This window comes from Nannospalax galili, unplaced genomic scaffold, assembly GCF_000622305.1.
Source record: "Nannospalax galili isolate Female #2095 unplaced genomic scaffold, S.galili_v1.0 scaffold1077, whole genome shotgun sequence".
Classification (NCBI taxonomy): domain Eukaryota; kingdom Metazoa; phylum Chordata; class Mammalia; order Rodentia; family Spalacidae; genus Nannospalax; species Nannospalax galili.
In genome coordinates this window covers 1847507-1862948 of record NW_008340429.1, presented here as the reverse complement: position 1 = coordinate 1862948, position 15442 = coordinate 1847507, and the positions used below count along the sequence as shown (strand labels likewise).

General features: G+C 42.8%; 1 protein-coding gene across 6 annotated transcripts in view; it reads left to right on the top strand.

Moving 5' to 3' along the window:
- The window catches only part of Gnpda1 (glucosamine-6-phosphate deaminase 1), a 15404-nt gene extending 7357 nt beyond the window's left edge, over positions 1–8047 (top strand). For all 6 annotated transcript variants that reach the window (XM_008835523.3, XM_008835520.3, XM_008835522.3 and 3 more), the window contains 4 exons: positions 1344–1526; positions 2436–2620; positions 4945–5119; positions 6604–8047. In XM_008835523.3, the coding sequence (XP_008833745.1) occupies positions 1344–1526; positions 2436–2620; positions 4945–5119; positions 6604–6704 (644 nt within the window). In that variant the 3' untranslated portion in view covers positions 6705–8047. The remainder of the gene's footprint in view (positions 1–1343; positions 1527–2435; positions 2621–4944; positions 5120–6603) is intronic.
- Positions 8048–15442: the final 7395 nt, after the last annotated feature.

Genomic DNA, 15442 nt, shown 5'->3' with positions numbered 1-15442 from the left:
CCCCTGCCTCTGCCTCCCAAGTGCTGGGACTATAGGCATGCGCCACCACACCCAGCCCTCTTTTCATTTTTAAGGCTGATTTTAAGTATTTTTTAAATTGCAGCCAGATGTGGTGGCACACGCCTTTAATCCCAGCACTTGGGAGGCAGAGAAAGGGGGATCTCTGTGAGTTCAAGGCCAGCCTGGTCTACATAGTTCCAAGCCAGCTGAGGCTACAAGGAGACCCTGTCTCAAACCACCCCCCCAAAAAAATTTTTTTTTAAATTATGTTTATTTATTGCATGTGTGGAATAGGTTCTACATGTTCTCTCCTACTATATGGTCTTGTGGAACAATTGCAGGTCATCAGTATAGGTAGCAGGTATTTTTACCCGCTCAACCGTCTCATCACAGCCTTGTGTTAAGTTTTTCTCTACCACCTCTGAGTTTAAATTGTTTTGTTTTGTTTTGTTTTGTTTTGTTTTGTTTTGTTTCAGACAGGGTCTCCCTGTAGCCCCAACTGGCCTAGAACTCACTAAATAAACCAGACTGGTATTGATCTCAGAGAGATCTGCTTACCTTTGCCTCCAGAGTGCTGGGATTAAAGGTGTGCACCACCACACCCAGTGAGTTTAAATATTTTTATGAGACAAGTTTCCCTTTGTTTTTGGCATGGCTAGGGATTGAACCCAAGGCCTTGAATATGCTAGGCTCTACACTGATGTGCCTCCCCAGTCTGATTTTAAATATTCTTACTGCTTAACACTGAAATTTTCTTTAAGCCTCTTTACATTTGAAAATAACAATTTTGAGGAGCTCTGAGATAATTCTCTCCAACTATTTGGTGTTTTATGTGGGGTTCAGGTTGAGCAGGGTATAATTGGATGAGTGGTGGGGTAGAGGGCACAGGGTAAGCGGTATGTTTGTTTTCTTTCCCACATGGACTCAGTCTGACAACCCAGGTAGCTAGGCTACTTTCAGAATCTCAGAGTGTCCCCAGACCCCAGCTTGTGATCACTCCCTTATGAAAAGGAAAATAATCTTTTTTTTTTTTGGCTGGTGCTAGGGATTAAACATATGCTAGGCAAGTACTGTAGTACTGAGCTACAGTCCTAGCCCTGAAAAAGGGATCAGAATAAAGGGATTTCCCTGGCCTCCTGATATATAGTGACTACAGCCCAGCCCTTTGTTCACAGACAATGGCTGTGATTGATTGGACACCAGCTCCACCTGTCCTGCATGACTGGGGGTCAGAGGGACAGTCTCCTGAGTGTCCCTGTAACCAGCTTGATGTCTTAGCATCCTCCTTCAGAGGAGGGCTCTGGCTCAGCCTAGGCCTGACTGAGTACCACTTGGTCCCACAGGCCTTCCTCAAGAGCACCCAGAAAGTTATCACTCCTTCATGTGGAATAATTTCTTCAAGCACATTGACATCCACCCGGAAAACACCCACATTCTGGATGGAAACGCAGCTGACCTGCAGGCCGAATGTGATGCCTTTGAAGAAAAGATCCAGGCTGCAGGCGGGATTGAGCTCTTTGTTGGAGGTGAGCTTGGCACATTCCTCAACCTATGTGCAGGTCCAGGCCTAGAGTAGCTGCAGTGCCTGGAAAGGAGGACAGGACACCATGCTTATCTCTACATGATCCCTCTGTACTAATTACACTGGAGTCATCTATCACCATATGGAGCAGAGAAATGGAGTGGTAGCCCTGGTCCCTGCCCTAGCTCTGCTGCTCAGGAATTGTGGGTGACCTTGAGTGTCCTCTTTCTGCACTTAATTCCTCATCTGTAAATTGAGAAGTCTGGATTTGGATCCTGATATCCTCTACTTAAGACAGGGGTCTTAATTAGACTTTATGTAACAGTCATGTAACTTTCCCAAACACTTAAAATGATGGACTGTATAGTTCCAGAAGGCACTGTTCAGCACCTGCATGTTAGCAATAGTCAGTTGAGCCCCAGGGAAGCTGTGTGACTCAGGGTCACACTAGGAGCAGCTGGGAGAAGGAGGAAACCAAAGGTTTCTGCCCCTCGGATTTGTGCTCTGCTTTCTACCCTGGGCTGCCTACAGTGTCCTTGTGCTGCCAACCTGGGAGTCTTATGAAAGTCTAAAGTTGGACTGCTTTTTACTGCTTAATCTAGCTTCTATAAAAGTAGAATACAGGAATTTGCAGGTCCTGAGATCTTACAAACTCAGCCACCCTTGCCCAGGTGCTGTCTCCAACTCCAGGCAAGAGGGAGAAAGGGTAATTACCCTTTCCCATAGTCTGGGCAGGCAGAAAGGTGTCTGTACCTCAAGTGGAAGAGGTAGGGAGGGGCGGGGCACATGCCTCAGGAATACCTAACTTGGGGTACAAGTGAAGAAAGAAATACAATTTTCAAGGAAAAAAGTGTTGCCTATTTTCAAAGTTCTGGGTCTTGGGGCTCACAGGGTTGCCCTATTGTCTCTGCAGGCATCGGGCCTGATGGACACATTGCCTTCAATGAGCCAGGCTCCAGTCTGGTGTCTAGGACCCGTGTAAAGACACTGGCCATGGACACCATCCTCGCCAATGCTAGGTTCTTTGATGGTGATCTCGCCAAGGTGCCCACCATGGCCCTGACAGTTGGTGTAGGTACTGTCATGGATGCCAGAGAGGTAAGGGATTGGTCAGGGGGGAATGGAGGATTCTTTTTGTTAATTTTAGCTATGCAGGCACCATCTAAATACATTCTTAAATACATCTAAATACATTCTCACACTAATCATAAATAAGGCTTAAATCCCCACCAGTCTCAATGCTGCACCTCTTCCTCTGGCAATAAGAAATTATTCCCAGGGTGAGGGCCAATCCTTTGGGCATTTTTCTATGCCTTTGGGTCAACTGGCCGGGGCCCCTGGCCTCTGCTTATACAGCTCATCATCAGAAAGGCTCCCTGCACCACTACTGTGGGAGTAAGAATTTGTACCAGGTACTAAATGGACATTTCTGGTTCCTATAGTTGGACACTATTGAAAAGGCCACCTCTGCAACCCAACCATGCTTTGCTCACAGCCCCTATGCTCAAGGATAATAAATGTAGTAAAAGGTAATTAAAATGTTTTGACCTGAATTTAGTAATTTAGTGAGTTTTTCCCCTTAGAAAATTGGATATTAATTTTTTTGTGGTTCCAGTTCCTCCTTAACTGTGTCTGAATTTGATCTTTTTTTTTTTTTTTTTTTTTTTTTTTTTTTTTTTTTTACAGAGCTCCAAAAAAGAGGACGATAAATCTTACTCACAGAGATCCGCCTGCCTCTGCCTCCTGAGTGCTGGGATTAAAGTGCCAAACTTTGAATTTTATCTTTTTAAAAACTTCTAAAAAATATTTTATTATTTTTCTTTTATCTGTATGAGTGTATTGTCAACATGTGCACCCGTGTCATGCAGTGCCCAAAATGGTCAGAAGAGGGCATTGGATTCCCCTGGAACTGGAGTTAAGGACAGTTGTTAGCTGCCATGTGGGTGCTGGGATTCAAACCATGTCCTCTGCAAGAGCAGCCACAGCTCTTGACTTTTGGGCCACCAGTCCCTGAATTTTATCTTTTTTTTAAAAAATGTATTTATTATGTCTGGGTGTGCATGCCACAACACATGTGTGCAGGTCAGAGGACAACTTGCAGGAGTGTTCTCTCCTTCCCCCATGTGGGACCCAGGAGTCAAACTCAGGTTGTCAGGCTTGGGTGCAAACCCACTTAGCCATCTCATAGGCCCATGTGTCTGTATTTTAGAAGTATTTTCTTTTTTTTCCTGACATGTTCAGTGAGAAATAACTAAATTTACTTTCCAATTTCTTTGCTCAAGTCTATAAGCAAACATCTAGATCAGTGGAAAAATTCCCTACTTAAAAAGTAAACTTTTGTGAAGTGGATTATGGCATCTGGATTTCTACTAGGTAACTGGAATCAAGGGTCTGCTTGCCTCTTGAAAATATGAAGTTTGGAGGCCAGCCTCGTTGGGGAGAGGTATCTGATCTGGGAAAAAAATGAGGGTTGGAATTAAGTTAGAGCTTTAGAACCAATAGCCACCTCCGTCTGCTTCTGTTCTATCATTTAAGAAAGAAAGAGTTAAGTCTTGTTCACCACTGCATGGTATAAGTGAATGAATTAAGATGAGGGGGATTATGTAGAGCTGAGCTCTTTAGGATTGCTCTTTGGCACTTAACATTCTTTATATATATATATATATATTTTTTTTAATTTTATGTGGATGAGTGTATTGCCTGCATGTGTGTAAGCTCATTTGTGTCATGCAGTATATGCAGAAATCAGAAGAGAATCTTGAGTTCCCCTGGAACTGGAGTTACAGATGATTGCTAGCCACCATGTGGGTTCTGGGAACCAAACCCAGGTCCTCTGCAAGAGCAGACAATGCTCTTAACCACTAAGCCATCTTTCCAGCTCCCATTGCTTTCATTTTGGATATCTTACCTGCTAAATAGAGTCCATGCCTTTGTTTTGTATAAACAGAAACCAGCATACCAAGTCACACGATGAACACTTTGAATGCTCTGAACTGAATGAAACCAGATGGAGGGCAAGCTTCCAGAGAGTCCACCTCAGGGCCCACGGATAGCTCCCATCATTTTTTCCCCAAGTTGCTCCAGGCTGGGACCCATTTCACAGACTGATGCCTTACAGCTGTTCACATGAGGTGTAGGTCTTGGTGTGACATGTCTGTTGACAGGCCCCTGCACAAGTCAGCATCCATGTTGCCTTGGGGCATTGTCATGAGGTCAAAGAATAGGGAATCGGGGGTCACATGACCTTGGGCAAGTTCCATAACCCCTTGAAGCATCATTTCCTTGTGATGTGAGGATAACAGTGTTACAGAACACAGTGTGTAGCATGTGATAGTAAAATGGTAATCCTTACTACCATTTGTTGTGACTGGACTATTGTCTGGACATCTGTCTCTGTTGTGGGCTTGTTTTCTGTTCCCCAGGTAATGATCCTCATCACTGGTGCTCACAAGGCCTTTGCTCTGTACAAGGCCATTGAGGAAGGAGTGAACCATATGTGGACTGTGTCTGCCTTCCAGCAGCATCCCCGTACTGTGTTTGTGTGTGACGAGGATGCCACCTTGGAGCTGAAAGTGAAGACTGTCAAGTATTTTAAAGGTGAGGAGCGGGTATAGGAGAATGTGAGTAAGCTCAGCTATGTTGGGAGGACCTGGGTCTAGCTTTCCTTCTGTGTCCCCGTCCCTGCCTTTTTTTTTTTTTTTTTTTTTTGAGACATGGTCTCCGTGTAGCCCCAGCTGGCCTGGAATTCACTATGTAGACTAACTGGCCTCGAACTCATGGAGATCCATCTGCCTCTGCCTCCCAAGTGCTGGGACTACAGGCTGTGCCACCACGCCCAGCCTCCTTCTGTCCCTTAAGATTTATTTTTATTTTATGTGTATGAGTGTTTTGCCTTCATGTATGTGTACCATGTGCATGCCTGGTACCCTCAGAGGCCAGAAGAGGGCACCAGATCCCCTGGAACTGTAATTTCAGCCAGTTGTGAGCTACCATGTACATGCTGGGAAGTGAACCCAGGTCCTTGCAAGAGCAGCCAGTGTTCTTAACTGCTGAGTCATCTCTCCAGCCCTTATTTTTAATTTTAGAGACAGAGTCGTACTAAGAAATCTCTAAGTCACAATCCCCCTTCCCTCAGCCTCCTGAGTGCTGGGGTTATAAGCATGTATTACTACACCCATATCATCCTGGCCATTTAATCAGCACCTGTGATCTGTGTGTGTGTGTGTGTGTGTGTGTGTGTGTGTATACATGCCAGAGTGCACATGGAATATCAGATTACAACTTTGAAGTCAGTTATTTCTACCATTATGTAACTTAGGTGGCCAGGCTGTGTAGTGATCACCTTTACCTACTGAACCATGCCACTGGCCCATCACCTATGATCTTAATAATAGTCAAACCATATTGCTTCATGATGTGGTCATTTCTTTTCCATCCATGACTGCAAGGGTTCATTTCTGAAGATCTATTTGCTGAGGGGACAAGGAAATGCAAAGTTACAATTCATAGGACTATGTGGTAACTTTGCAAGACAATGAGCCTTGGGTTTTTTCTGGCAGCCTTCCTCTAGACATTTCCCCTGTAACCAATGCTAACAACCCTCATCTAGGCCTTTCCCCTGTGGCTGGGTGCTAAACAAGCTATTGTGGGGATGTTTGCTTTATTTTAAAAGGATGTCTGCCAGTGTGCTTTTCTAGAGTGCTTGCCTCGTATGTATGAAACTCTGGTTTCAGACCCCAATACAGCTGAATTATCCAGGGAGGAAAAGCGGGGGAGGAGTTTGGGGGCCAGAGAAGGAGTGGGGAGAAAGAGAGAGATTGATTTACAAACTTAAGTGACAATCCTCATTCATTAAGCAACTGATTGGGAATTTGTCCCTTGCTGAAGATTAACCTTTTAATCTTGGGCTTCTGTGGTGGTGGGATGACAGAAATTCCCTGAACTGGCACTCCTGGGGAATTGGAGATCACCAAGCAGAGATGAGTGTCAGCTCTATGACAGTTGAGAGCTGCATGTACTTCTTAATAACTCTGGGACTCTTGCCTCTACATTGACTACTGTCTGTTTTACATTTTTTATAGGTTTAATGCTTGTTCATAACAAGTTGGTGGACCCCCTGTACAGTATCAAGGAGAAGGAAATTCAGAAAAGCCAGTCTGCTAAGAAACCATACAGTGACTAGCCGGTACCTCAGAGTTACAGGCAGATCTTTCTGGAAACTGTCTAGGAGATTAGAATTCTTTTTCTTTAATCCATTATGGTTATTGCAAATATATGTGTTGAATTTACTGTCCTTGGGTTATGTGGCTAGGCACCTACTAGTCATGTAGTTTAGCTAAAGGCAGAATTGTTTATAGCTGTTTTCTTCTTTTTTAGTACTGGGGATGGAACCCAGGACCTTGTACCTGCCAGCCAATCACTCTACCATCTGAGCTATGTCCCGAACCTTATATCCATTTTTTAAATTATTATTGTGTAACAGAAATTTTCTGAAAAATGTACTCCATTTTAACTGGTGTTATACCTAAGTGAGGGGTTTTCAGCTTTTGTTCTGCCTCTGCCGATGTTCACATGGACAGCACACTCCCATCAAGGATTTTTATTTGTATATGCACTAATTCTCAAGTGTGTGTAGGGGGGTGGTTAGGACTTGTGCATTTTGGGAACAACCTCTTTGGAGAATCTTGAGAACTCCTCTTCAGTAAGCCTGCCCCTTGAGAATCGTTCTATGTTAAGGAACAATCTCTCAGTGCCTAAATTATATAAAGGAAGCAGCTCTTTGGTTCAGTACCAAGGGCCCTTGGAAGAAACCTATCCCGTGCTCCCTTTTCCTGCTGTTACAGCTGGTTCTTCCATGAGCTCGGTGGTCTCTCTAAGAAGGTAGTTTGTCTGGCCATGTCACAGTTCTCTTCCTCAAGGATCCAAGACTAGAAAGGCAGAAACCCTTTTCCCACCAGAGCCCCATGTTTTTATCAGAGGTCTGTTGCATATTCCTGAGTAAAGAGGAGGCCCTCTGGGAGAGAGACACCATGATTTGTGTTGTTTACCTAAGGTGAGAGGCTGCTGAGCATCTGTAGGCACAGTGCTGTGCTCTCTGGCCTCCCTCAGGGCTGAGCACCCAGCCTGTAGCACATGTGCTTCTATTACATTCTCCACCGAAACCCCTGTCACGCCCACCTTTCAGTTTTTCAAGGTGTCCTCCGAGGTTCTCAGAACACTGGAAATGGTTTATCCTTCAGGCTCCTTCCCAAGCTTCTCTGCTCAGCCTGCCTTTTATCCTCTCCGGCCTGGAGTGGTTGCTGCCTGCTCCTCTGTTTTTGTGCCTATTTAAAGCTATTGCTGCCTATTCCTGTGAAAGAGTTTTCAGATCCTGGCTCAGGCCTCTAAGTACTGTGTTTGGTACCAGCATTTTGTCTGAAGCTTTTATACTGATTGTGATTGTGCTATCTTTCTGTGTTAAGCTAATGGATCAGTGGACTTGTTTACAATGTGATATTTTCTATTAAATCCAATGCTTTCCAATAAAATGTGTTTTTTGTGGGTTTTGACACTCCCTTCCTGGAGTTCAGAATGTTGTCTTCTGAATGCATACTCTGGGGAGACAGTGTGAACCTGGGACTGGGAGTGGCGAGGGCGTCTCCTGGGTCACTCCTGCAGCCTGCTGCTTATTCTGTTGTTTTCACCTTACCTGCCCTAGGGGCTGAGGACAGGCACTGTAGATGCTGCACACAGGACCTGCTCTGCTCTGGGGTACCTACATTTGAAAACACCTAAAGAGAGAACAGAAAGTGGAGCAGTGGGAATGGGCAACTGCACAGGGGCTTGGGGAGATGTTTACTGTACTCTGAAGTTGGACAAAACTGAGAAGGCAAAATATTTACTGCTTCAGGAACTGTGAAGACTGCCACTGAACTCTGTTCTTCCCCATTCCCCCCCCACCCCACCCTCTGAGGGGAGGGAAGGAACTGAAGTTAATGAAGCACTGGTGGAAGATCCAGGGCACATCCACAAATCTTGTTATAAAGGTAGTTGGCTGCTCGATGACACTGAGCCTCTCTTCAGAACTGTGTGAACTGAGGAGTGAAAAAGCATGAACTGTGACTGGAGAACTACCTCAGGGGTTAAGAGCACTGGCTGCTCCTGCAGAGGACTGGGGCTCAGTTCCCAGCATCCAAATGGCAACCATCAGTAATTCCAGGGAATCCAACATCCTCTGATGGCCTTCCCAGATGTCAGACATACTTGTACACTTACATACTTGCAAGCAAAATACTCATACACACAAAAAGAATCGCAAAGCCAGCTGTGGTGGTTCACGCCTTTAATCTTAGGCAGAGCAGAGGCAGGCGGATCTTTGTAAATTCAAGAGTCTTGAGCTCACAGAGATCTGCCTGCCTCTGCCTCTGAGCGCTGGGATTAAAGGTGTGCATCACCACACCTGGCTAAAATTATTTTTATGTGTATGAATGTTATACCTGCATGTGTGTAAGTGCACCCCTGTTGTGTAATGCCCTAGGAAATCAGAAGAGGGTGTCGGATCCCCTGGAACTGGAGTTACAGACAGTTGTTAGCTGACATGTGAGTGTTGGGATTCAAACCTGGGTCTTTATAAACAACCAAAATATATATATATATATGTGTGTATATATATATATATATATATATATATAGTAAAGAGTGAACATAGCAAATTAGTGTGGAATAAAAAATATATTTTGCAAACAGCTAGTGGGCAAAACTTCATGCTCCATTCCCACAAGCCTGCAGAAAGGTCACAATCACAGCAATTGTTGATTTCTAGTTCAATCATAAAGGTGAAAAAAATTATAAAAGTGGAGCACCTATATGAAAACAATAGGAATGAACAGATGAGTAATAAATTGGAATGTTCTGGTCAAACGATATCTCTAGAGGTATTCAGCTGTTAAAAAAAGAAAAAACAAGGCAGGGTTGGAGAAGGCACTCAGCAGAAGATGCTCAGCCACTATTCATGAAGTCCTGGGTTTTGTCCCCAGCACTGCAGAAAACAGTAATAGCTCCAAGATATGTGTTATAGGAAAGAGTTCGTAAAAAAAAAAATCACCAACACCACTTTAAGAAAACTAGCAAGGTAAATTTTAATTTTCGACCGGCCGGGCTGACTATCTCAGGAGTAGAAGCAGCCGGGACTGATGCAAGTCCCCTCTCGGAGTTTGCCGGTACTGCCCAACAGCCGAGGCTGATGCAGGTCCCCTACTGGGGAGTCCTCAGAATACTGCCGGGCAGCTCCCTTCTCAGAGAGTTTCCCAAAGCTGCTGGGCCCAGAAGTCCTCCAGATCTCGGTGGGACCTCCAAATGTTATAGGACGGAGTTCGCAAAAAAATCACCAACACCACTTTAAGAAAAGTAGCAAGGTAAATTTTAATTTTCGACTGGCCGGGCTGTCTATCTCGGGAGTGGAAGCAGCCCTGATGATTGTTAAGTCAGGGTTTTTATAGGGTTACAGACTTATTATTAAAACTGGACACTTGTGAACCAATCAGGTTTATACAACATAGCAGAATTTTGACTCTATTAATCAACAACCAATCATTATACAGACAAGTGATACAGTCATATAACCTGGCAATCAACTTTGTGACCTTAAAACTAGCCAACTGTTTTAGCCATAATAAGTATAATAAGACAGTCAAGGTAAATGACTTTTAGGTGGTCATACAATAACAAGATAACAAGGGTGGTCTTATGCCGTGTGTCAAGATGACCCAAGATAGCAAGCAGATTACAGAAGCGAAAACAAGCTGGTTAGTCTGATGTATAATGTCTGGAATTAGCACATTCCATGATTCATGTTTAGGGCAATTTTCCAAGGCCCAAGGTTGCCCCCCTTTTCCTTTTGGTGTGGAGCAAAGTTGCTGCTGAAATGGCTCTGAACAAAATGGAGTAACTTAGGGAAGTTTGCTGAGCCAGTTCAATATGGAAAACTGTTTTCTGGTTTTTAAAGTCAAGGTAATAGAGTATCTTGAAGGCAACATGTTCAATTAAGGAGGTACAAGTAAGAAAGTGGGGAAAAAGTTAATTTTTAAATCTTTTATTGATATGATTTATATGCCAATAAAATCTGCTATATATAAATCAAGTGTTTCCTAAGTTCAGAGAGTTGTGTGACTCCTCACCACAATTTATTCCTTTCATCTCTCTAGTTGTACCCTCTGCTTCAAGCAACCATTGATTTTGTCTACAGATACACTTTTCCTTTTACTTGTGGTGTTTGCTGGAGGCTGAGTTACAGCCCCAAGCCTCTATTAAAAATTTCACATAAATGAAATCGTATGATATCCTTTGTGTTTTCTTATCTTCTGTTTGAGGTTCGTCTACTCCTTGTTTCTGATCTATGTTCCACTGTGGGATTACATTTTGTTTATCCAATCAACAAATGTTTAAATTTTGGCCTGGATGTGTTGGCACACACCTTTAATCTCAGCACTTGGGAGGCAAAGGCAGGCAGGTTTACTATGAGTTAAAGGCCAGCCTGGTCTACATAGCAAGTTCCAAGCCAGCTAGGGCTATAGGGAGACCCTGTCCCAAAAAACAACAAAACAAAAAAAGATTTAAATTTTAAATAGACATATTATGAAAAAAAATATTAGAATAACTACAACTACACTGGGCACATCCGTGGCTTATCAGGTCTGTTTCCTGAATAGTCACTGAAGCAATCATCCTGCCACACCCAGTACTTACATGGATCAAGTGGGATGTGCACCCCTATGCCAGTCTGGGCCTCTAGACTGATAATTTGATCAGAGAGGAAGTGTTTAGCGACTGGACATGTAAGTCTGTAATGTCAGCACTCAGCCTTACTGAGTCAGGAACACCATGAATTCAAGGCTAGGCTGGATCACACAGTAAAACTCTATCTCAATGACAAAACAGTTAATAGGGACAGCTGAATCTATAAATAGAAAGCCTAAGATTCAGAAAGGGAAAAGGTAGTACGTGTATACAGTTACATTTCAATAGGAGTGGACAGAGTGTTTGTGTTGAGTAAAGTGGTAGTATGGACATAAATGTATGTCATTATCTACAGGGTACTACTTCTGCTCAGTAGAGATGGATCCAAGAGCTCTCCCACTACTCCCCCTTTGACTTACTCTGGGGCTTCACTCAAATGCCTTTACCAGAGCCATCATCCCACCCCTCTCAGGTAAAGTGAAATGCACTCCCCATTCCCCATCCCCTGTGCCTGGCTATCCTCTAATGGGTATTTATTTGCCACTAAATGGAAGTCTCATGAGGACAGACTGTTTCTATTGACTTGTCTTCAAGTTCACTGATGCCTTCCTGGCTATTTCCAGTCTGCTGATGAGCCCTGGGGAGCCATTTCTGCTTGTTACAGCGATTAACTTCTAACATTTCTCTTAGAGGTGTTGAAAGTTTCATATTTTGCTTACATTTTTATCCTTGCATGTTCTTTTTCCATTAGAGACTTTAGTACAGTAATTGTCAGTAAATCTGTGCCAGATCTGTCTAGATTTGATGCTTGCTTTGTGTCTACTTTTCTCTTTTTGACTTTTAAAATTTATTTATTTATGTTTTTTGAGACAGGGTGTTTCCCCTGTAGCTCCAGCTGGCCTAGAACTCACAGTGTAGACTAGGCTGGCCTTGAACTCACAGAGATCCGCCTGCCTCTACCTCCTGTGTGTCATCACGCCTGGCCTCTTTTGGCATTTTTTAAATTGGCAACTGGATATGCTGTAGTGGGAAATAGGAACTAAAGTCAGCAGGCAGTTAATGTAGAGCTGCATGCTTATCTGACTGTTCACCTGTGTTTAATGCTTGCTAGAGCTGTGCCAGAAACTTCAATTACCCTGCTTCCATGTTTTGTTCTCCATCAGTTGTCTGTGGGTTTTCTTAAAATAGTGCATTTTGTAGCTCTCGGTGGTCATCTGGTCACTCAGGAGCTCTGTTGATGGTTGCCTATTGGAGAGGAACAGTGTTTTCTTGTTTTGTTTTTAGGTTTTTTGTTTGTTTGTTTGTTTTGTCTTTTTGAGACAGGGTCTCCCTGTAGCCCCAGCTGTCCTAGAACTCACTATGTAGACCAGGCTGGCCTCAAACTCACAGAGATCTGCCTGCCTCTGCCTCCCCAGTGCTGGGATTAAAGGCATGCGCCACCATGTCCAGCTTGTTTTTAGTTTTTAAACAACAGAAATTTCTCATAGTTTGAGAAGTGATGAAACCTAGGATGACGGCACTGGTCAATTCAGTATCTGGTGAGGGCCTGCTTCCTGTTTTATAGACATCCACCTAAGACTAGAAGGAGCGAGCGAACCTCTGCCTCTTATAAAGGCACTAACATCGTTCATCATGACCTCCTGACCTCCCAAAGGCGTTTCCTCTAAAAAATCAGCTCATAGCAAGGTAGGGTTTTCAACATAGCAGTTTGGGGAGGACACACCTCAGTGTTCATTACTCAGTCCATAATGAACATGTTTATCTTGTTATTGTATGACCACCTAGAAGTCATTTACCTTGACTGTCTTATTTTACTTATTATTGCTAAAACAGTTGGCTAGTTTTAAAGTCACAAAGTTGATTGCCAAGTTACATGACTGTATCACTTGTCTGTATGATTGGTTGTTGATTAATAGAGTCAAAATTCTGCTATGTTGTACAAACCTGATTGGTTCACAAATGTCCTGTTTTAATAATAATTCTGTAATCCTATAAAAACTCTGACCTGACAATCACCAGGGCTGCTTCTACTCCCGAGATAGACAGCCAGGCCGGTCGAAAATTAAAATTTACCTTGCTATTTTTCTTAAAGTGGTGTTGGTGATTTTTTTAAGAAATCTGTCCTATAACATTTGGAGGTTCCACCAAGATCTGGAGGACTTCTGGGCCTGGCAGCTTCAGGAAACTCTCTGAGAAGGGAGCTGCCTGGCAGTATTCTGAGGAATCCCCAGGAGGGGATCTGCATCAGCCTTGGCTGTCAGACAGTACCGCAAACTCCCTGCAAGGGGGCTTGCATCAGTCCCTGCTGCTTCTGCTTCCCCAGTCAGACCTCCGGTTTCTCACCCCCACACCACCGGCAAGGTAAGAGAGTGCTCGAGAAACCACTTTTCATTTTGGTTTCTCTCCTGGTTTTGGCTAGCTGGCGATCTGTCGCCATCTGGTTCTGGGCTCTGATCAGAGAAACTAGGTGGGAAGCTGGACACAGTAAATCTCCCCCTAGTCGGGTTCCGGAGGAGACATCCCTGGACCCACCTGGCCGTGAGCCCAAAAGCTTGTCTTTTGGGACCTGGATTTGATGGCAATCTGGTTGATGTTATTTGTCTGTGCTTGTCTTGTTTTGTGTTTTGGTCTTGTATCTGTGTTTGTCATGGGTGCCTGTACTGAGATCTCAAGTAATTCTGCAATGTATATCTATGACATCAAAAACCCTAAATATCTTTATTTGATTGGTTGAACTGGATGTTTAAGGTCCTTATTTATTGCATACCTTTTTGTTTGGGTTTGCTTTCATAATATCTCTTTGCTTTGCTCGCTTTGGAAGTTATTTTGGGTTTGACATTCTTGATCTGGTTTATATTCCTTTCAGACCTCTAAAGACTTGAAAATGGTTTAAGAAAATTATACTGTTGGTTATAGGTTTGATCTAATCTTTTAACTCATCTTCATTGCTGGAAATAACTTCTGGGACTGATCTTCCTATCTCATCCTTTCGGCCTTGTCCTTTTCCCTCAGTTTCCCACAGCACTGCTCAGTATGCAGGCAGATACGGTCTCTTTGGGGAGGGACACTTTTCGTTCTTGGAAACTCTGCTGGCTCAGATATGACTCTGTGCTTTTCTCCCTTAGAACAAGAAAAACCAGTCTTGGTTTTAAAACTGGTTTGTCATGACATTATGTCTAACCATAATATTTATTATATGAGACCATTATAAATGTATAGACATGTTTAATACTAAGAGAAGTATTATTAAATAATATACTAGATATTAAATTCTAAGTAAAACATCTCTAAACTTTTAAAAGAGTCTTGGTTGTTTAAAACCTGCTTCAAAGCTTACAAGGACATCTCAAAGTTTATACAGTATAATAATATATTTAGATTAATTTTTCATATATATGAACAATTGTTCATATAAAATATCAATTACTTGGTAAATTTGTTTATAAATGTTATTTAAAAAATTATTAAAGTCTAAACAGGGCTATAACACAGTTTTCCTTAAATGAGTATGTTGGGGGTTGTGTACCAATTGCTTCTCTTTACCTTGTGTTTATATGCCTTACAAAAGGTCATCATAATTAGACTTGTTGACTATTGTATTCTCTAAGTAAAGAAGATATAGGCAGGGTCATTGGACCCTTACCTGAGTATCCAGCTGCTCTTCCCAGCCAACTGTATGTAATTTGGCCCTAATCACATATGGTCTCCTGGGTTTGGGAAGAACTAAAGTATATTATCTGGAAAAGGCTAGGAAATGCTTTCCAAGGGAAATACTCTCAGGTCACCTATACACCTCAGGAACTCCTCAGTCATCTCTGTAAGCTTAGTAAATTCATTGGTTCCCCAGGAAAGCCTTACTCAAACATTGGGTTGACACTAGAACTTTAGAAAGGAATACACATTGCTTGAGGTCAGAGAGTAATTCTCACAACAAATGGAATGTTTATTTGTTGATGATATTGTGTCTCATGGTTATTAAAAAAATACAAAGTTAAAATATATTGGAAGGATATGGGAATGAAGGTATTTTACCAAGAAGGATTTATGAGTGAAGATTGTGATGGCTGGATATTTCCAGAATTAACAACAACAAAAAAGTCTTAATTCTTATGTTCTCCTTCTGAATAATAAAAACTTTAACTGGATCCTAGAAAGGACCCAACATTCTAATAACCTCGGGAAGAGGATATGCATTTGTGTTTCCAC